We start from the raw sequence: 22,933 nt of genomic DNA on the forward strand, positions 1-22,933 counted from the left end.
ATGTTTAGGTGTTTAGATGTTTAGGTGTTTAGGTGTTTAGATGTTTAGATGTTTAGGTGTTAAGATGTTTAGTTGTTTATATGTTTAGATGTTTAGATGTTTAGATGTTTAGATGTTTAGATGTTTAGTTGTTTAGATGTTTAGGTGTTAAGGTGTTTAGATGTTTAGGTGTTTAGATGTTTAGATGTTTAGGTGTTTAGGTGTTTAGATGTTTAGGTGTTTAGGTGTTTAGGTGTTTAGATGTTTAGATGTTTAGGTGTTTAGGTGTTTAGATGTTTAGATGTTTAGGTGGGTCTTTAAAATATATCTCTTGAACCACAGACGCAGCTCCTCTCTGTAGAAGGTGGTGGATGGAAGTTAAATGGAGCTCTGAGATCTTTCTTAGTGTTTAAAACTGTACGTTCATTTTCACTATAGTTGTGAACTCTATCAGTGATCCGCTGCTCCTGATCATCTCAGAATAAAGAGGATGTGTGAAGATTTTATCAACATGACTTTCTGAGAGCTGATTGGGTGTTGTGCAGTAGTTAGCCCCCCCCCCCCCCCCCCCCCCCCCCCACAGCCTGATAATCCTAAATGTGATGAATGCCTGAAAAAAGAAAAGCTAGAGTTTGATGTTCAAAATAGACGTTAAATTTAATGTGATTATTTTCAGACACATTTAGTAATGTACAGTTTGGTGACACTGGTAAAGAATGTTCAGCTAAACACAGAAATACAGCAAGACGTAAACACGGGGAAAAATCTGCACAATACGTGCTTTTAAATACCGACTTTAACCGGCGAGACTCCGGTGTTCTGCTGAGTTCTGATACCCGTCGATATGCGCTACTCGTCTGTTCTGTACAGAAACAGACCTATAAACGTTTTAATTTGTTTCCAGGATAATTCGATATGATCGTTTTACTCTAGGAATGAATTTAATTTAATTTTAATTTGATTTTATCCTTCTCTTCACAGTGTTATAAGTGTGTAAATGGCGAATGCTTATCTAGATCATCCAGATCTTTTCTAAACTTCAACTCACTGTTTTCTGACAGGATGATTTTAATTGTTTTATTTGGGCAGATTTACCTGTAAATTTATATCATGGAAGCAAGTTTTTATAGGGTAGTAAAACACAGCAGAACACCGGTCTGTTTCCAGCTAATTATTTCTGACTCCTCCCCCTGACGTCTGACCCCTCCCCCTTCTGTTCCTGCCGTTATTTATGCTAATGAAGGAATTACAGGGCGCAGTAGCAGGTTAGCGAACAGCGTCACTGAAACGTTTAAATAAAATAAAACACAGAACTGGACTGAAGTCCGGGGCTAGCGGTTGGGCTCGCTGGTCCTGTGCCGGTCGGTCTGGTCCGAACACTGGAACCTGTAGCGCAGGAACTTCACGCGCGGCTTCATGTGGAAATCAGCAGGAATCTTCCAGTTCCACATTTTCTGCACCTTTTACACAAATTCAGAAATTACAGTTAAAATACAACCGGCCACAACATTACAACCACCCTGTTCCTTATATCAGATACAGGTTCTGTAATCAGCGCTCTGAGCCACAGATAAATTCTGTTTACGTAAAATTCTCTCACATTCTTCACCACAGGAATGAACATCTTCCAGCAGATTTTGCCCAAATGTTTATGGACTCCAGGATTCGGATAAATGTGATGGAATAATCACAGCAATACCTCAGCAACCACCTAGGTTACCATAGCATCAACCTAGCACCAAAATCAAATTTATTTATATTGTGCTTTTATATCAGAAATGTGGTACCACGTAGGGTGTATAATCACCATGGCAACAATTTAGCAAAACCATCTTGACTAATTCAGGCACCATATGAAGCGCTTAGCAACACGTCAGCAATTGTTTGGCATACCATAGCAACCACTTAGAAGTACCATGTAGAGCAATACCTCAGCAACCACGACTTAGCAACAGCATCACAACCCACATACTGAGCAGATGAAAGAGTGAGTGATGTAAGGAGGAGGTTCTGCCGGTCAGTGTGAGGGTTCTGTAGATGCTTATAATCTAAAGGTTCTAGATCTTAGTGAGTCATGTGATCTGATAAGAGTCGTGACTTGATAAGGGTCATGTGATCTGATAAGTCATGTGACTTGATAAGGGTCATGTGATCTGATAAGAGTCATGTGACTTGATAAGGGTCATGTGATCTGATAAGAGTCATGTGACTTGATAAGGGTCATGTGATCTGATAAGAGTCATGTGACTTGATAAGGGTCATGTGATCTGATAAGAGGCTGACCCACCTTCAGGACCCTGACCAGATGTGTGGTACTGTTCACCTGCTGGAACTGGACAGAACAAGCAAAACCGAGAAAAGAGAAGAGCTGTTGAGCATCTGATCCCTCAGACTCTTCAGTTATCTGAGATAAATGTGCTTCTATAACTTTAGAACTGCAGAGGATTCAGAAACTGGGTTTATAAACAGTCCAAAAAATGTTATTCTAAATTCAATGTATTAAAAACAATCAATAAAAAGAATTAAAAAAACAGCAGCATTTATTTAAAGGTTCATTTATGATTAATGTTAAATATTCAGATTTGGTCGACTTTGTTTTGCAATAATTTCCTCCAGATTTTTGCAGGTTCTCAGACAGATTCTGGCGCATCGCCAATAAAGAATAACAAGTGAAACACGACCAAAAAATAAACTGAAGTGGAATTAATAAAAAAGGAGATATGACCAGCTTAGGAATTTTAAATATTTAGTTTTGTCTGAGTAGATTTTAGTGTTAACTTCCATTAAAGCTTACCAGCTCGTTGTGTCTGTTCCGTAGCACCAAGTCGACCTGTTGAAGAGTTTAAAAATTAATGTACAAAAATCTCACTATCAATCAATAAATCTCACAATCAATAAATCAATCTCACAATCAATCAATCAATCTCACAATCAATCAATCAATCTCACAATCAATCAATCAATCTCACAATCAATAAATCAATCTCACAATCAATCAATCAATCTCACTATCAATCAATCAATCTCACAATCAATCAATCAATCTCACAATCAATAAATCAATCTCACAATCAATAAATCAATCTCACAATCAATAAATCAATCTCACAATCAATCAATCAATCTCACAATCAATAAATCAATCTCACAATCAATCAATCAATCTCACAATCAATAAATCAATCTCACAATCAATCAATCAATCTCACTATCAATCAATAAATCTCACAATCAATAAATCAATCTCACAATCAATCAATCAATCTCACAATCAATAAATCAATCTCACAATCAATAAATCAATCTTACAATCAATAAATCAATCTTACAATCAATAAATCAATCTTACAATCAATAAATCAATCTTACAATCAATAAATCAATCAGAGGGCCTCACATAAATAAACTCATATGTTAAAACATTTACTGCAGATAAACTCTAAACTAATATTTATTCACTGACTTCAGGTCCCCCCTTTCCCTAATCACAAGAATACACCTGACCCAGATATAATAATTATTATTATTATTATTATTATTCTCAGCAGTGATTAGCAGGGTGGTGTATGAGGTGTTAGTGTGGGTTCCACTCTTCCGTTATAATCCAGAACTTTAATGCAGAAAGTGTGGAAACTTCAGGATCAGCGAGTTTAAACTTACTTGGACCCCCGAGAGTCCCTTGAGGTTCAGATGTAGCTGAAAAATAAATTTGGATTTATTATTTTTATATTTTAGGGTTTGAGTTTAAATTTAACTTTACGTTTAAGTTGAAACAGCTTCTGTTGGACCCACCCGTGCCCACGGCATCGGTCTGTGACGAGACTCCCAGCGTTCCTCCTGTAACTGAACACAGCGAGGGGTTAATCCCACATTACAACATCCTATAAAACAGATACTGCATCACTGAGGCCACACCCACCGGCACGCTCGCTCTGACCCACGCCGTCACCTGTCTGTGAGGCACCTGAAACAGCCAGCAGAGGGTTAATCAGGACGGTCAGAAACAGAACCGAACCCAGATCCTGTTCCAGACCCGTCACATTTCAATATTTCAGATCATGCTACTGATTTTAATGGAGTAACTGTCTCTACTGTCCCGGGAAGAAGACTTTTACTAGACTCTGGAGTAAAAACATTGTTGTGAAGGTTTGACTGCAGTCAGTGACAACGGAGTTACTGCCAGTGAGGTCAGGGTGTTGGATGATCACCTCTCCAACTCCTCCCCAACTCATCCCCAACTCAACTCATCCCCAACTCAACTCCTCCCCAACTCAACTCATCCCCAACTCAACTCCTCCCCAACTCAACTCATCCCCAACTCAACTCCTCCCCAACTCAACTCATCCCCAACTCAACTCCTCCCCAACTCAACTCCTCCCCAACTCAACTCATCCCCAACTCAACTCATCCCCAACTCAACTCATCCCCACCTTCCTAAGTACTAGACAGAGCTGTGTAACCCCTCTAGCCCACGCCTGTTATTAGACGTGGTGCCAACAGCTTCAGGTTTACTTCATGTTCTATTGCAACTTATTTTTAATTGATTGCATTTATTACAAGGGACGTCCAAATATATTTGGGCATGTATTGAATATAATCCACAAGAAAAAAAATAGCTTTCCTCAGAACCTATAAATCAAACAGTTAACCAAATTCAATCAACAACTGAGTTAAAATTCACCAGCCACGCCCAAAAATTACCTGAACAACACAGGAAAGTCCAGCTGTGATCCCATAATAAAACAATCAGTTAAAAGTTGTGCTGTATGTTTTTAACGTTGCCTAATATTATATTTTAAAAAATCTTATTTTAAAAGTAGTTGTACGCTCTAAATGTTTTCATGTTAATTTAATCTGACAGTTAAACATCATTTCTGTAAAGCTGCTTTTGCTATAAGCGGTCGGAGCTGCAATGCTAACCAAGAAGCAGCGCTTTAAAAGCTCGGAGCCGGTTAGCGGTTAGCCCCGATGCTAACAGCCAGCTGGAACAGGAGGAAGGGGGCGTGGCTGAACATGTGAATACGAAGTAGGAAGCGCTCCAGTGTGACACCTGAAATACATGGTGCTTATTTAAATCTGATCTGATCCGTATCTTTACTCTCTGATTGGATAAACAGGGTGGAGGTCAGGGTCGGAGGTCAGGGTCGGAGGGGTGGAGCTGCAGGAAGGTGCAGTAGAGGAGTGAAGATCACTGATTATAATAAAGCTCACCTGTAAATCCAAGCCCAGCCTCAAACACAGAATCTGCATTTGGGAAACACAAACTAAATATGAAAGAATTGCACAAGCAGGTGAGTTTACCTGATACTGAGCTACAGAGAGGAGCACAGTTACCTGTGTGATTCAAGATTCCCTCAGTTACTCCCGCTCCTTCATACCCTGCGAGAAAACAGCATGAGTTACTGAAATCCTTCCTAAGATAAAACAGTCTTCATTACAGAGTCAGTTATTGAGTCATTACACACAACTAAACAAATACACCATTAAACTGAATTAAACCATTTCTTTAACCGAACACTATTATTATTATTATTATTATTATTATTATTATTATATAAAACTAATCATCTGACACCCACCTGATGTATCTGGAGCACTAGAACTGTAGATGGCGTGGCTCATGGCTGAAACATGCAAATGAACAGGATTATTACTGGCAGAAGAGAAGAGAGAGAGAGAGAGAGAGAGAGAGAGAGAGAGAGAAGAGAGGCTGTATATACTAACTAAGAAGATACTAAACTAAGAGCTGTGGGTTTACCTGTAACGTCCACCTGACTGAGTCTACTGGTCACTGGTTCCCCTGCTAGACCTGTTCAGATCAATACTCAGATAAATATTCTGATCAATACATGACAATGCAAACTTAAACTAAACTTATCTGGAGAAACATTGTTTTATTCTATAAACAGCAGACAAAATTTCTCTCAAATTACAAATAAAAATATTCTCATTTAGAGCATTTATTTACAGAAAATGAAAAATGGCTGAAATAACAAAAAAGATGCAGAGCTTTCAGACCTCAAATAATGCAAAGAAAACAAGTTCATATTCATAAAGTTTTAAGAGTTCAGAAATAATCAATATTTGGTGGAATAACCCTGGTTGGTTTTTAATCACAGTTTTTTTCATGCATCTTGGCATCATGTTCTCCTCCACCAGTCTTACACACTGCTTTTGGATAACTTTATGCTGCTTTACTCCTGGTGTAAAAATTCAAGCAGTTCAGTTTGGTGGTTTGATGGTTTGTGATCATCCATCTTCCTCTTGATTATATTCCAGAGGTTTTTAATTTGGTAAAATCAGTGTTTGTTGTGATTGTTATATCAGATGTAAATTACCTGTCAGATCTGTCTGGGTCTCCGCCCCTGTGACCGCTCCGTCTGCTTTAAAGAGTAAATTAGAGAGTTCAGCTGAAATGTTTATATGATGTTTTTAGAGGGTGTTGTAACTGTAGACTGGTGTAACAGGATGCTCTTTGTTTGGACAGATGTTGAATTTTGTTCCAAAATCCGTCAAAAAACTGAATTTTACCCTAAACATTACAAAATCAGACGCTAACAAGAGCACCATGTCCTGCTGTTGGGATTAGACATTTCCTGAATGTTATATGTTAAGGTGGAGGTCAGGTGGGGGTCAGGCGGGGGCGTGGTCTGGGCGGGGTGTACGGTACTCACCGGTGATGCTGCTGAGGGGACTGAGGGTGGGCTGTTTTAAATCCAGAACTCCTGCAGAAACAGAGAACAGAAAATCTCAGCCTGATCTCTTATTAACCCTCGCCTGAGACCCTGCGGTAACAGGTAATAATTCAGGTAATAGTTCAGGTAATTCAGCGTGGCGCCCCCTTCTGAAGCTCCTGCACCTGCTGAACTCACCTGTGTCGGTGTGAGCGTCCGGGCCCAGCTGCTCACCTGTAAAAATCACACAGAGAGATAAAAAACATAAAGCTAAAGCTTTTACAACCTCATTTTTACACGTTTTGTTTGGTTTTAGTGATTAACTGTTTTGTTATGTTGAACTGTGAGCAGTTGTTAATGTTCCCACATTAAATTCATCTGTTTTTAACAATAAATAACAATAAAAAAATAGATAAATACAGATAACTTTGTCCTACCGAATCATATTTAGCTCAGTTTATATTAATAAACTCGTTGACAAATGAAAAGACTTTATCAGTATTGTCTCATATTGACCAGAACAATCTGTATAATAATTACACATATTATAATCCATAATATAAACACATGAAATGAATTATTTTCTATTTACATGTTCATTACATTACTTAAGGTTAGGATTTTATAAACCAAAATGTAATAAATAATATTATTATAATAATATTTTTTTATATATTATATTTTTATGCTGTATTTTTAAACTTTGTCATTAGTCTGAATTACAGTGAATGAATGAAGTTTATTTACCGGCTGTGTGCGGAGTCTCTGAAACAACAGCCTGCAGATCTGGAGAACCTGAGATAATAAACAGAAGCTGAGTTAGAAGTGTGAACACGCCTCATCATTAACTGGATTAAACAGAGCTTCATGCTTCCAGTGGATCCTGCTAATAAATAAATATTATTAGGCAGCAAGTGAACAGTCAGTTAATACAGGTCAGGCTGTAAAACTGCTGCTGCTGGTTTTTGCCTGTTTCTCTGCAATTGTGTGTAATATATATGTGTAGTTGTGTGTAATATATATGTGTAGTTGTGTGTAATATATATGTGTAGTTGTGTGTAATATATATATGTGTAATTGTGTGTAATAAATATGTGTAGTTGTGTGTAATATATGTGTAGTTGTGTGTAATATATATGTGTAATTGTGTGTAATATATATGTGTAGTTGTGTGTAATATATATGTGTAGTTGTGTGTAATATATATGTGTAGTTGTGTGTAATATATATGTGTAGTTGTGTGTAATATATGTGTAATTTTGTGTAATATATATGTGTAGTTGTGTGTAATATATATGTGTAATTGTGTGTAATAAATATGTGTAGTTGTGTGTAATATATATGTGTAATTGTGTGTAATAAATATGTGTAGTTGTGTGTAATATATGTGTAGTTGTGTGTAATATATATGTGTAATTGTGTGTAATATATGTGTAATTGTGTGTAATATATATGTGTAGTTGTGTGTAATATATATGTGTAGTTGTGTGTAATATATATGTGTAGTTGTGTGTAATATATGTGTAATTGTGTGTAATATATATGTGTAATTGTGTGTAATATATATGTGTAGTTGTGTGTAATATATATGTGTAGTTGTGTGTAATATATATGTGTAGCTGTGTGTAATAAATATGTGTAGTTGTGTGTAATATATGTGTAGTTGTGTGTAATATATATGTGTAATTGTGTGTAATATATATGTGTAGTTGTGTGTAATATATATGTGTAATTGTGTGTAATAAATATGTGTAGTTGTGTGTAATATATATGTGTAATTGTGTGTAATATATATGTGTAGTTGTGTGTAATATATATGTGTAATTGTGTGTAATAAATATGTGTAGTTGTGTGTAATATATGTGTAGTTGTGTGTAATATATATGTGTAATTGTGTGTAATATATATGTGTAATTGTGTGTAATATATATGTGTAGTTGTGTGTAATATATATGTGTAATTGTGTGTAATATATATGTGTAGTTGTGTGTAATATATATGTGTAATTGTGTGTAATATATATGTGTAATTGTGTGTAATATATATGTGTAATTGTGTGTAATATATATGTGTAATTGTGTGTAATATATATGTGTAGTTGTGTGTAATATATATGTGTAATTGTGTGTAATATATATGTGTAGTTGTGTGTAATATATATGTGTAGTTGTGTGTAATATATATGTGTAATTGTGTGTAATATATATGTGTAGTTGTGTGTAATATATATATGTAATTGTGTGTAATATATATGTGTAGTTGTGTGTAATATATGTGTAATTGTGTGTAATATATGTGTAATTGTGAAATACTTACTTAGATCAGTGTGAATTCCAGTTCCAGCAGGATCACCTGTAACACAAACCCACAGGTTTACAGTTTTTATCTCTCCTCACAACATATCTACATCCTTCCTGACCTTCTCTACACAATGGGGTAATTATAGAGATGTTATAGAGATGCTGTATATAGTAATTATAGAGATGTTATAGAGATGCTGTATATAGTAATTATAGAGATGTTATAGAGATGCTGTATTATAGATTATAGATATTATATAATTATATTATTATATATAGTATTATATTATATAGAGATTATATAATTATAGATATTTATATGCTAATAATAGATATTGTGTAATTAGCCAGTACCTCTGTGTATATCTATCACTGGTCTGTGGCGTCCGTTTCCTGTAAGACAGTGATGGATTTACTGACAGTTTGTGAAAACACCGTATTTAATCCTAAATATCTGTATAATAAAAGTACAGCTGACCGTTAATATCAGGTGATTCTGCACCGTTGTGATCGTTGTATCCGTTGTAATCATTTCCGTTATATTCTGCTCCCTCTGAGGAACAGAAGCAGTAGAGTTATCCACTACACCGATCTCTTTATTACTGACTGTGTGAAATATGATTCATAACCTGCCTGTATAATCCATAAAGGACGGATCTGCGTGTGACATCATTTCAAAGGTTGCAGCTCCACCTGCAACAATATATTAAATTAATCTGCATGCAGTTTAATCTCTACAATGTAAAAAAAAAGTAAATAATAAACAGACTAATAAACGATGCAAAAAAAGAACTCAACAATTCTGCAAGTGTTTGCTGAACAGATACAAATATCAGTTTAAATCTGTCAGATTTACAGAATGATTTTATTAATGCAGCTAAAAAATATGAATGTGTTAAAATGAACATTATGCAATTATACTCATTCTTAAATCTGATTGGCTGAGGTTTGTTCAAGCATATCATGTGACATCAGGAAAACATCATCCGATCAGATAAGATTTTCAGGGAATAAACAGGAAGTAAACAAACACTTTGTTTTGAGGTAAATTGCACAGAAAAAGTCCACTTTAAAAAGTAGCCAGGTTATTAGTAATAGTATAGTAGTATTAAAGTTAAAGAGTGTAATAAGTAACAGAAGCAGCGTCCGTCACACTGACGTTAGTAAAGATGTGTTTACCTGTCGTATCTCCAGGTGAGCTGGGGTGAGCACCATTATCGAAAGACCCTGAAACACAAATCATCACTCAGACACTCAGATCTGTTGAAACAGGCAAACACATCAGATTTCCTATAGTCTGAACTGCAGCCACTTCAAATCTGATCAGATGCAGAGTTTTGGGTGTTTTCTTTATGAGTGTAGATTCTCCACATTTCTGTAAAATCATTATTTATTTACTAAATGTATCATGAAATGTGTCGCATGTGAAATTGTACCGAATTAAATACACTGACATGCACATGAAATAGAACAGAGACTAGTATGGTGTCCCATGACTTTTGCACACTGAACTGAGCTGGGGGATATGTGGGCGTGGTCTCCTGCATTAAATATTGATGTGATTTCTACCAATAGCTATTTGCTCTTCATACGGACAGCTATAGCCAGACGCCGCCGGTTACCATCATTACCCCCACTGCACTGTCCACTGTGGGGGGTAATATCCCCTCCCATAATTCACCTGTCCTTACCATGAGCACACTGACCTCACGATTAGTTTACGCACTGCTGTCCCATGAGTTTTGGCATCTAAGCCTCAGTTTTATTCTGTACAGATGTTTAGATGAATGAAGTGTGTTTACCAGGTAAGTGGAGGGAAGCAGCTGGTCCAGTTCCTGCAGGAGAGTGATGAGCACCTGACGGGTCTTAATGTTTAAATAAACAGAGCAAAATTATTATTATAAGATATGAATATTGAGAGTTATGAGTTATATACAATACACAATTACTTAATGTAATTATTTGTTGAACCTTTAACCCCTGAGGAGATAATGTGTAGAGACACTTTGTGTTCACTAGGATAATAATAATAATGTGATGATGTGCGTCTCTGATCTGAATGTGACGGTGTGGTTTGAGGATTTTGATGCTCCTCCAGACGCACTGTTTACACCTGTTCACACTTTATACTGCACACTTATCATCACATCACCCAGGAACCAGATTAATACCAGGTGTGAACGGGGCCTAACAGCCACAGATTCAGTATCTCCTGTAGTTTACCCTGAAACAGCAGTGTGAGGTGTGGTGGGACGTGAACACACTGATACTGTTGCTGTTTGAAAAGAGGCAGATTCATTTATGGCGCCAGGCTGAGAGACCCACGCCGGGACCCGGTACCTGCTGGAGTTTCTGGAGATGAACTGCTACTGGCTGGATGTCCTGGACCCGGCCCAGCTGTTGGAAGAGAATCATGAGTAAGAAACAAAGCAAAACAATTCTTATTTACAGCACTTTACAGCTATTTCCCCTTTCATTTATCACTCGGGAAAGAACAGATATCTGGTTTATTCTGTCAGCGTTCCCGGTAATTACTACAACCTGACAAGAGCGAGAACTTAAGATTCTTGGAAAGGGACTTTAGAGTCGTTATAACTGACATGCATGATCATAATTCACGTTCTTCTGACCCTACATCATATTACACTCATCATCCAGACAACAGTTACAACCAGAAGGAATCGAACATAAGGAATGAAACTTGGTGGGTAGTTGTGCCAGACTGTCAGAGTGCCTCAGCATGGCAGTGGATCATCTTCAGTCCTGCTTTTTCTTGGTGGAGATTACCAACCTCTCCGTGGGGAGGCACTGGGTAAAGGACCAAGACCCACAGTTCATTGTTACACGTCACGTCCAGAAGGTGTGGTATGATGGTGTGAGGTGGTGTAATTTGGTGCCACATCTTCTCCTTTACTCTTCATTACAGGAACTATATCAGTCCAGCGTTACTAAGGTTAATGAGATCTTGCAACCATTGACTCAACCTTTACTGAACACTGAACACTCCGCTCTCTATTCCAGCAGGACGATGTTCGTCCACACACTGCTGTTGCTGCTGCTGTATCTCCAGATCTATTCCTGATTATAGAAAATGTGTGGGATGCTATTGGATGCTCTATCAACACATTCATTGCAAAAATGTTACACACTACTTCTGTAAGTGTAGATCAATAAATATTACCTTTATCTTCCTTCTGAATGCAGATATACTTTTGCTATTTATGTTTTCTCTGGTGTACAAGAGGTAGTTTTCACTGTTGTTTCAGAAATCATTGTAAACATCAGTCTAGACTGGATATTTGAAAGGTAAAATAAAGAGGTAGCTGAATGTATATAAAGGGACACTGACCTGTTGACTCTACCTGAAAAGCGAGTCCCATGTGATCTGCTGGGACAGCAGAAGTGATTATACATGTGGTCATAGCGGCTGGTGGAGCAGCGGTGCGGTCAGAGGGCATACCTATAGTATCGGTGTAGGGATCTGGAGCGAAACCGTCCCCCATGCCACCTGCACAGACAGACATGAGCGGGTTTCAGCCGCGAGTCGTTCAGAACACAACCAGAACCACCAGCGGTACTCACAGTGCGCTCACCCATTAAACCAATGAGGAAGTCATGGTTGGACTGGTCCATCATGCCTAGGACACAAACAGAGACAAAAGGTCAGTCAGCAGACCACTGGAATTGGTTAAATACAGAAGGAAGACCACTGGGATTGGTTAAATATGGAACATTCTCATTATGTAGAACAGTGCTGTCTGTAGCCTCGGGGGTTTGGAGGCTCTAAGCAGGATTATTTTTATTGAGGCCACTGTGCTTTAATCTAAACCCCCAAATTTAATCAGATGAAGTTATTGTGTAATTAAATTAATATTTACTAGATGGTATTTGTAGTATAAAACCATGTGATCACGCTTTACCTTTTAATCAACCATTTAAAATGTAAAGAAGACACAAGATAAGTCTACGAATTAAAAATTAATATGCAGAGCAAAAACCAGGCCAAGACACTGACATTATTTTCCCCAAATAACTATTAGAAAAAAATGTAAACGGCACAGGACTTTTGCTGATGTTAAATCAGCCCTTATAGTGTTAACAGTATCTGACAATAAAAGTGTTTATTTCCCACTAGTAATAATTAGGGATGCACAATGATTCTGAAATTATAACGGTATTGGCCAATAACGTTTTTAGAATCATTTAGTACGTGCTGACGTATTTATTGTTTGCTGGAAAATCTGGATAATCTGTATTTGATATTACAGAACTGGTAGCTGAGATATGAGCTGTTTCCTTTACTCACCTGTAAATTCCAGGTGTGAACTTGATCCAAAAGTATCAAAACCACCTTTAGGAAACATTAACCCTGTTATTCATTCACATCTGGACCCCACAAGGTTAAGGTTATATAGAAGATCTAATTACTTCTAAAACACATTATAAAGATTACCTGTCAAGTCTACTTGTGTCGTTCCCTCCATGTAGTGATCCAAACCTGTGTCAGAACCAGAACCAAAAGACAGAAAAAAAGGAATTCACTTCATGTGTTCTGAATACAGCTGGATTACTTCATTTTAGTGCAATCAAAATTATGCTTAGTCCACTTATAGTTTAGTCAACTCTGTTTTGTTGATAAAACTCAAAGATAGGGACTTTTTTTTATTTGAGCTAAATAATAATGCAGCCTCTTACAATTCACAAGAATGGATTAGGCCTGGTTTTGGAATACATCATTCTGAGCTGAAATTTAAAGCAGTTCTAGTTCAAGACTCGGCTTAAACTGAATTAAACAGACTTCTATAACATAGCAGATAGAAAGTCCTCCCAGATACAGCTAATATTTCCTAAATTATAGAAGTGTAAATAAAAAAGTCAATGGAGACTGGACAAACATACGGAATTAGCATATAATCCACCACTAAGAAGGTTAAACACTCTAAAATTACATTACTAATTACTAATTAACACTTTCGTATTTGTTTAGTATTTCCCACCTGGATGTCCATTATCAAGTCCATTAATCAGCTGCTTGTGTCCATTGCCTGTTTGAGTAGAACAGAAGACCTACACCATTTACTCTCATTTTTGAGAAGAAAAGTTTGTTTTAAAAAATTAAATAAATCTGTTTCAATATTCTTTTTGAATATTAAACTTTATACTTAACATTGCTCTCAGTTTCTGGCATCTCTCCTGCTGACTCAGAGGCTGGATTTAAACACATTACATAATGAAAATACACAACATTATTATTTTTAAAGAAACCAACAAACAACCTCTCAAACATCTGGACATATCTAAGAACAGTTGAACTCATTTTTACTATTTTTACACAGAAGATGGTCTCACTCTTTCCCCCACAGCTTATGTCTACGTTGGTTCACTGTTTGGCAAACCATTTTTTGTAGGGGTGTTTCCTTACTTTTGAGACTCTCTGTATTTGTGTTAAAAATAAATTGTATGCCCATTCACATACTGTAGGAGTGTCCAAACATTTACCCGATAGGGTACAGTAGATTCGCATTGTACATGCACTTATAAATACATTTATTTAGAATTGATAGCTTTATAGTTTTTGAGGTGGCCAGTGTTCCCCTGGAATCCTTTGTTCTCAGTTTCCCTCCCAAAAATTTACCCAAAACGCGTGAGTTGTCAATTTTTCTTTTGCATCTATTTTAAATTAGTTGTTGCATATCCCACCTAAGTTGGGGCACATTTCATTGAGGCAGCTTGGCAGAGTGGTAGGTTGTTTGCCTGGTAACAAAGTGGGCAGAGTTTGAGCCCCATCTAAAAAAATCTGTGTTTTGAGTTTACCTTCCTGTTCCACAATCAGATTCCTCAGCATTTGGCTCTTATGGTAAAGGCACCTCTGCTATACGCACAGTTTCTGACACGGATTAAACACTGATCTTTCTTTACCTGGGGCTTCTATTTGAGATCCTGTATGGACTGCCTGGCTTTCACCTAAACCAGAAACAGTGTTTTGGAAAACGCCTGCCACAGTGAAGCTGCAAAAACACGGGGCTAATTTAGCATAGTCCAAAACTCTGCAGGGTGGTTTTGAGATATATGATCTATCTACCGTTCTCAGATCCATCTGTGTGAGGGGCAACTGCTCCTACACACAAAAGCACACCCAATACATCTGCCACATCCATCACTGGGATGGAACTGGTTATGAATGGAATTAAATACCTGCTGGTTGAGAATGGATCTCAGAGGAGACAAAAGCTGAACCACTGGTCTGGGCCGATCCTGCCTGACTTGACACGTGGCCTGATGCTTGGACTGATGACATGTGCCCTGGTGATGCGTGGCCTGGTGATGCGTGGCCTGGTGATGCGTGGCCTGGTGATGCGTGGCCTGGTGACGCGTGGCCTGATGACGCGTGGCCTGGTGATGCGTGGCCTGGTGATGCGTGGCCTGGTGATGCGTGGCCTGGTGACGCGTGGCCTGATGACGCGTGGCCTGGTGATGCGTGGCCTGGTGATGCGTGGCCTGGTGATGCGTGGCCTGGTGATGCGTGGCCTGATGATGACTGGCCTGGTGATGCGTGGCCTGGTGATGCGTGGCCTGGTGATGCATGGCCTGATGATGACTGGCCTGATGATGACTGGCCTGGTGACGCGTGGCCTGGTGACGCGTGGCCTGATGATGACTGGCCTGGTGACGCGTGGCCTGATGATGACTGGCCTGGTGACGCGTGGCCTGGTGACGCGTGGCCTGATGATGACTGGCCTGGTGATGCGTGGCCTGGTGATGCATGGCCTGATGATGCCTGACCTGGTGATGCATGGCCAGGCGATTCTTGGACAGGTGATACATGGCTCAGTGAAACATGGCTTGTTAAGCCTAACAGAAACCAATAGACCAAAGAAATAGGAAGGAAATTAAATAAAAAGATGCTAAATAGAAAGAAATAAATCACACTATTCTCATTTTACATTAAAATATTAGAGTAACGAAATTACCCTTACTTTACCAAACTAGTTAATCGTACACTACTATATAAATCTGATGTGAAGTCTCTTTGGATAAGAACATCAACTGTAAGCCATAAACATAGATAAACAAATCACATAAATTAATAAACACATACCGTGAGAAATAGTGTCTGAGTGTGATGTCCCAACTGTACCTTTAATTAGAATAAGTAAATGCAGTAAATAAAACAAACATTAGTAGGACTACACTGAAAATGAATATTAATATAGCATATTTCATGAGCAGCGCTTATCCTTACCAGGGACTTTTGACCCTGAGCTCCCATGACCAACTGCAATTATAATGGCACCTAAAAAAGAGCCGTTTTTATTTTCATCCCAGAAATGATTTATCTCTTTTTCATGTTTATTCTGTCTCAGAATTATTGATTTCTATGATTCTATAAAAGTTGCATCTAAAATCACATGATGAGAGCGGAGGCCAAACTAACATAGGATATTATTTATTACTTATTAGTATAATTTACACACAGGTTATCCAGTTGCAAAATAACTTGTCAAAGAACGTTTTTTTCTCTCAAGCACAAAAATCCAATCTTCACGTTCTTGATAATTTCCTAGTGTTAAGATTAAAATGAGAGATTTTGTTTGCAAATATGAGTTTTACATACAATTAAAAACACCAGAATCTGTCTTTAACCAGTAACCTATATTGTGGGGAAATATTTTGGAGAATATATCAGAATTCTCATAAACTTTGATAGTTATTTTACCATCTACTTGAATAAAATGAATAATTCCCTCATTTAAAACCAAGGCGGGGGATTTACTGATCTATAGATCCTACCCGCCGCCAGCCGCCGGGGAGATCATTTGTAGATCAGCGGGTCTCGCGCTCACTCGCTGTTAACAGGTCTAAGGGGAATTAGCATTCTAGCTAACAGTTTTACCTCAGATCTGAGTTCGCGCGCGCCGTTAGATAGCTGGCTAATTTACCTCAAAATTCTCCTAACAGTTAACGGTAACTATCGCCCTGCAGACGCGTCGCTCCGCACTTTTCTGAGGTAAGAACACCGTGTAAAATAAAACTCCTGACAGATACACACACACTTTATATTGTAACTAGTTTCTTCAAAGTGTTATCTTAATGTTAGTTCAACGAAATTGAAGTTATATAACTTTATTTAATTAGTTAACCAGCTAATCTATTTTAGCAATCTAGCTATCTAGCTACAATAATCATAGTTACTAAACTAAACAGCAACACAATGTTTATTGTCGAGTGTTTAATATCCAGAAGGTTATCTGATCTGTCCCCATTTTTGCTCTTGGGTTAGTTAAAGCTACAGAGTTAGCTAAAACAGATTAACGTTTTATTTCACAAAAACTACAATGATAAATCACTGTTAAACCTCAAAACCTGTATTCTGACCCCAGCTAAATCCAGATATGCAGACAGATGGTTGGTCTGATGATCTAAGCTGGTTTCTGACAGTTAAGGTGGTTTTAAAACCCAGCCATTTATAAAAGAATAATTTAGCTAACTAGATAAATACTAGATTAGTTAATGCTGCCTCTAAATGGGGTATTTCGGGGTTAGGGCGTTCCTCACAGCCAGCGCGCGAATTCAGTTCTGAGGTAATTTAATTTACCTCAGACTTGTTAACAGTTAGCACCGCTTCGCATTTCTCGGAGGTAAGAACACCTCTTAATAAAATAAAACAAAGGGTCAAATTAAAAACTCCCCACAGATACACACATCATTTATATTGTACTTTAAAGGAGACTTACTGTTTCTTTCAGCTGTATGTTAAGCTTATTTGTTAGCTCTTCTCTAGAGGTGAGTATAACTAACCTTACATAGAGCTATATAGAGCTATCTACTTTCATTATACAACAAAATGTTTAATGTTCAGAATGTCTAAGCTAGATTTACGTTTTAGCTATTTAACAAAATGTTTTCTTACCCAAAATCCAGCTAAAGCTACAGCTTGTGCTGACAGCTGGTTGGTCTGTTTGTCTATGCTGGTTAATGTGGTTTTAAAAACATTCATTTATTAAGTTAATTGCTTGGTTAAAGCTCACAGTTCAATAAGTTTGTTGGAACATTTTACCTGCAGGTACTGCTCCTGATGTGGACCCACCGTGTCCAGACACACTTGAATCTGAAAGTAGGAGAAGGAAGAGATGAAGACTACACACTTCACAGACAATATTTGTTTGGTAAGCCTACCATCTAATTATCTGTGCATTACCGTGATAACTTGAGCCAGAGGGCAAGGCTTGGGTGTCTTTTCCATTGTTTCCTGTAACCAGTAAGGATGCAGTTAGACAGTAAGTTTGAAAAACATCCTTTCACATAAATCTAAACACAAGTCAGTTTAAGACCAATTTAATAGTGTTTTTATTGTACCATTAATATCATCTACTGCTGCTGATGATGCTGCTGCTGAGGAACCACTGGATGCTGTTGAACACAAAAAGACGTTCATAATAATCTGAAGAACATGTACCTCTTTAATGATTAACATTTTTTTGTATTGCATTATATGTATTGCAATGAACTGCATCCTAATTGCTTGGTACACACTAAGGACATTTTCACATTTAAGACTCAAACCCAGGTTGGTGTGTAAGTTACACATTCCATTGTAGTCTGTACTGTATTTAGTCTGGTTAGTTTTGATTTTACACTGCAGTTTAGCAAGTGAGTGGCTAAACAACTTTTACTACATCCTGTCATCATCATCTACGTGCACAGAGTCTCTATATATTTTACATTGATTGTTTAATTGATCTTTTCAGGTGTTGTGCTGAATTCTGCCTCTCTGTCAGAATCTGTATCCCATCGAGTGCAGATTTAGCAGAATGAGTGTAACAGATTCCTTTTAGTTTCTGTTTATATTTATGGATTAATCTACAGTTACAGTAGATGCAGAATCACCAGCACGATAATCTGCTGCATGATATGCCTGGATTCCAAAGGGAGTTTAATGGGTAACTATTGTTCTGAAACCCTACAATACAGTATTTTCACAGTGCAAACAGGCTGAACCATGAAAAAGATTATCCAGGTCCAAGAACACCTCTTTATGTCAGACCAAATTTAGTTTTTTTTGTTTTGTATCTTTGATATGCTTTGGTTCAGACCAATATAAAACCTCCAACTTGACCACACTCAAAACACTGACAAGTTTTGCATATGTATAGGAGATTTTTGTATAATATATACTTAAAATTAGTTAGTGCTATATATTAGTACACAATTGGCATGCAGCTGTATACTTTAGGGACTCTTATATTAAGAAACAGAGGTCAATGCTAGTGTTCTGTTTTCATTTCAGCAGACTGGTCAGTCCAAATCCCATGTTGTCCCTGGCTTCAATAAGATAATGTGGGGCTTACAGCCAAAGCTTGCTTGTGCAGCGCCTTCTCCATTCAGTTTCTGACCTGGGAAATAACAAAATGAGGTCTGTTAGGTCCCATTCCACCACAAAATCTAAAAAAAGTACTTTTAAAAAGAAGAAATGGATAGGGGTCACTGACTTTCTAACAATCTCACTCGGCACCTTTTTTGTCATTGAATGCGTGAGAAAATGGAGTAAATTGGGCTAATGGACTCATTTCTTGGTTTAACGAATAGAGTTTTCTTACCATTTGGAGACTGGCCCACCAGAGACGTGCCAGGTAGAGCGGTCACACCTTGGAAAGAACCAACCCTTCAGTGCAAGCAAGGTCACACTCCACTGATATACCTCTCAGCACACTCTTACCGATATGTAACTCAAAGCGTCCTTTAAGACGGGGGTGGAAACCTCACCGGACTAGTTTCGCTTTCCTGCATCTATGAATGCTTCAGGTAACATGCAGCATTTCCTGCCCCTTTTGGCATAGTTGTCCACATACCTGAGACCTAACCAGATTAAGTAGTGATTGACTTTGCCCACTCGGCATTAAAGGAAGCTTAAGCTGTGCCCGGTGAGTTGCTTTCCACCGATGAGGGGTTCAGTGTTCTCTGAGAGAGATCTGTCCCCAAAGCTAAAAAGAGGATTAGCATCGTCTTACCTGGGCCTTTGGGCACCACTGTGGCTTGCTGGGCTCCGGCTCCTGTTGAGAAAAAGCCCAGAGAAACAAGAAACATATTCTTGAGGTTTCACAAGATCAGATCTCGCTCAAGCAGTCATTTGGTTTTGGTTTGGTGACCCACAATGCCAACCCCCACCCTCAGCTCAAAGTAGAGGACCATTGCACTCTATCAGACACATCTCTTGACCACATGACCTTGTGAAACGTTGAGACATTGAGACATTGAAAAACTGAACGGTGAAAAAACCAACACACGTAATTAGGTCAAGTATGTTAAAGTATATTATGAATGTTTATATGATGATTATAACTGATTTTATATATATACATAATGGTATTAAAGCCATTTGTTATAGAAGTGTTATGGTTTAACCCCTAATCCTCTAAACACTGTTAATTCCCAGAAATTAATTGGTTATTTGTTCTTATATTGTTCTCAGATATTGTAATAGACAATATTATACATAAACAAGAGTGTGGAAATATATATGTGAGGTTTCTATTTTAAACATTGGTGGTAAGTTGCTAACTTGTCACCCACCCTTCATATGTTGACCTTTGGAGTCATCATCATCTGTAAAGAAAGGGGAAATGGAGACAGCTTATAAAAACTGTTCACAAGTAGGTCTTCCACTTTCCGAAATGAGTTATGCTGTTTAATTTATCTGGTCTGTATTTCAGCTTGGAGGAAAATTGTTTCCTAAGCTTTTCTGGCAGTAAACTATATGATACTGCTGTGGTTTCATTCTGAAAGTTCTTCTTAAAATATTTAGCACATTTTAAATTGCAGTTATATATCTTTATCTTGTTTTGATAAATTGGGAAAAACATTTCTCCCAAAGTTTTAGATGAGTTTATTAGTGATTTGATATTAATAGTCAATAGATCAATAGATAATAGGAAGTAATGACTGTATGAGGACCTGTCAGGTCTGTTGGCTTAAGCTTACCATTGTTTTATACTCACTCTTGCAAAAGTGTGAGTGAGACCTGATGATTCATAGTAAATGCATATTTACAGATTTATTAGTTTACACAAACAGTATTTACATACATTTACATCAGTTTAAACCAGAATTAGCCAATTCCTCAATTTCTAATTCCCAATTGTCTGTGGTGTTTAGTTTATGGAATACTGGTTAGGAGTCTTAAACCATATCGGAAACTGATGAACCATTCTTTCATCTCCTACCGTCTTCTTCCTCTGAGAGCTCTTCTTCACCCTCCTCTGCTTCAAAGTCATTCTCCTCGGGTTCTTTGTCTGGAAATTAATCACAACAGTTCTAAAATCATAAAAACAACCCCGAAACAGAGATGTGATTGGATATTATCTAAAAAACCATCATACCTTCAACTGGAGCAGTTGAAACTGTTGTTGCCAGGATGACAACTGCTACCGAGGCAATTATAAGATTTCTGAAAGAAAAGCAAAACAGCAGAAAATGTTGTGATATTAAAAAAAGACTATTTATTTAGGTATTTTCATCAGGGTTTAGTGATCCAGTATTCCACAGTATTAATATTGTAATCTGTCTATCCAGTACTAGAGTAAAATAAACAGTATAAGGCAGATACAAACTGTCTCTAGTAGACATGTCATGTGAAATTGAAATTTCACTTTCACAACAAGCAGCGAAAAGGGAAAATCTTTTGACATTGCGTATAATGTGACTAATGCAATAACAATGCTGGAACGATATATCGTGCAGCTTTAATGCAGTACATGGTGCTTTACAGGTATGTAAACACTACTATCCATTAAATATAACATTCTTTTTAAACTTTCACATGTACAAAAATAATATTTTTTTCATCCATATGCATATGCAACTTGAGGACTGCTGATGTGTAAATATATACAGTAATAAATAATGCTGAGCAATATGACTAAGAAAAACTTATATACTGATATTATATAAATAAGACAGATGGAGGAATACCACACAATATATTAAAAACCTTAACAAAGTATAATGTTAAAGTAGCAGGAATTATTTCGAACACCAAATATGTCAAACACAGCATGCTGTATATTTAAATAGTAGATTTCTATCTAATTATTTTCTAATAATAAACATAAGACAGTAGCTCTCTTGGTGGTATGTTACTATGGTGGTGAAATAAAATTATCATTCTGCTTCTTTAATTATGAACCACTCTTCATCCCCCCAGAAATCAAACCATTTTCACAAAAACAAGAATTAATCACAAACAGCATGTATTGAAGATGCAACATTACAAATACTGTCACTATTTATATCTTGTCTAAAACAGTTTCAAATATATCCATATTTACAATACATTGCCCAATCCATTTAAAAACATAGATTAAGCCACATATAACTGTAACTACACTAAACTAGACTATCAGATGATCTAGTTAGATCAGACACACTCATTAAACTAAATTACGTTTTCTTTGTTTACTTTTTATAATAAAATGCTTGAATTAACAGTCCATTGTCCAAAAGCCCATATCTCAGCTAGCTTATCACACGACCTTTACTGGTACTGTAACATGACCTTCCTCTCTAACATCAGTCTCTGACGCTCTGTACCGTATCACCCACTGTATCACCACCAGCTCTGCTATTCTAATGCCAAAGTGCTGCTAAGATAGCATCCATATATATATATATATGTGTATATATGTATATATGTATGTATATATTCTTGACTTACCGTGACAACATCTTTTGTACAGGTCTAAGTGGGAAACTCAAGAACAGACATAGAGCAGGTAGCACTCAGGATTTTGACTTCCCTATGCTTCAGTGGGCAGCAATATTTGTTTTATACTCTCCCAGCCCCCCATCTTGGTAAGGGGCAGGACTTTAATTCTAACCCCAGCCCCTAGCAGAGGAGCTACTCCCACTGTTTGCACACAAGTGATAAAAGAATAGAGTTAAAATAATAAAATGTGATGAATTTGGTCAATGTTTCAATATTAG

General features: G+C 37.3%; 1 protein-coding gene and 1 long non-coding RNA gene across 15 annotated transcripts in view; one reads left to right on the top strand and one right to left on the bottom strand.

Moving 5' to 3' along the window:
• Positions 1-610: 610 nt before the first annotated feature.
• Positions 611-22,814, bottom strand: si:ch211-80h18.1 (uncharacterized protein LOC555593 homolog). 13 transcript variants are annotated; one of them, XM_049475643.1, is made up of 40 exons: positions 22,665-22,814; positions 21,331-21,398; positions 21,175-21,243; positions 20,525-20,557; positions 19,963-20,004; positions 19,552-19,599; positions 19,303-19,347; positions 18,311-18,364; positions 18,153-18,203; positions 18,012-18,062; positions 16,197-16,247; positions 16,053-16,091; positions 15,149-15,805; positions 14,120-14,161; positions 13,951-13,998; positions 13,407-13,451; positions 13,260-13,304; positions 12,547-12,591; positions 12,414-12,461; positions 12,303-12,338; positions 11,294-11,350; positions 10,756-10,818; positions 10,133-10,180; positions 9,587-9,646; positions 9,432-9,506; positions 9,308-9,346; positions 8,970-9,005; positions 7,401-7,448; positions 6,852-6,887; positions 6,654-6,704; positions 6,318-6,362; positions 5,738-5,788; positions 5,559-5,603; positions 5,314-5,358; positions 5,191-5,223; positions 3,899-3,943; positions 3,740-3,822; positions 2,774-2,809; positions 2,267-2,311; positions 611-1,439 (listed from the first exon to the last, which is right to left on the bottom strand). In XM_049475643.1, exons 1-40 carry the CDS (start codon positions 22,673-22,675, stop codon positions 1,311-1,313), a joined length of 2,598 nt encoding a protein of 865 aa, XP_049331600.1. In that variant the 5' UTR covers positions 22,676-22,814; the 3' UTR covers positions 611-1,310. The 13 variants fall into 13 exon arrangements, with proteins under 13 accessions (XP_049331600.1, XP_049331603.1, XP_049331602.1 ...); XM_049475646.1 differs by adding an exon at positions 3,640-3,675 and having other exon boundaries at positions 3,772-3,816; positions 12,303-12,461; positions 22,665-22,813; XM_049475645.1 differs by adding an exon at positions 3,640-3,675 and having other exon boundaries at positions 3,772-3,822; positions 12,303-12,461; positions 22,665-22,813.
• The window catches only part of LOC111188545 (uncharacterized), a 42,582-nt gene continuing 36,471 nt past the window's right edge, over positions 16,823-22,933 (top strand). For both annotated transcript variants that reach the window (XR_007438139.1, XR_007438140.1), the window contains exons 1-2: positions 16,823-16,961; positions 18,018-18,120. This is a non-coding gene — a long non-coding RNA (uncharacterized LOC111188545). The remainder of the gene's footprint in view (positions 16,962-18,017; positions 18,121-22,933) is intronic.

This window comes from Astyanax mexicanus, chromosome 3 (genome assembly GCF_023375975.1).
Source record: "Astyanax mexicanus isolate ESR-SI-001 chromosome 3, AstMex3_surface, whole genome shotgun sequence".
In the NCBI taxonomy this organism is placed as follows: domain Eukaryota; kingdom Metazoa; phylum Chordata; class Actinopteri; order Characiformes; family Acestrorhamphidae; genus Astyanax; species Astyanax mexicanus.

Coding starts and splice junctions, on each gene's coding strand:
- si:ch211-80h18.1 (XM_049475636.1), bottom strand. Junction 9,347..9,431: donor AGAATCACCTGATATTAACG/GTCAGCTGTACT, acceptor ACTGTCTTACAG/GAAACGGACGCCACAGACCA. Junction 3,944..5,190: donor GGCTGGGCTTGGATTTACAG/GTGAGCTTTATT, acceptor TGGCTGTTTCAG/GTGCCTCACAGACAGGTGAC.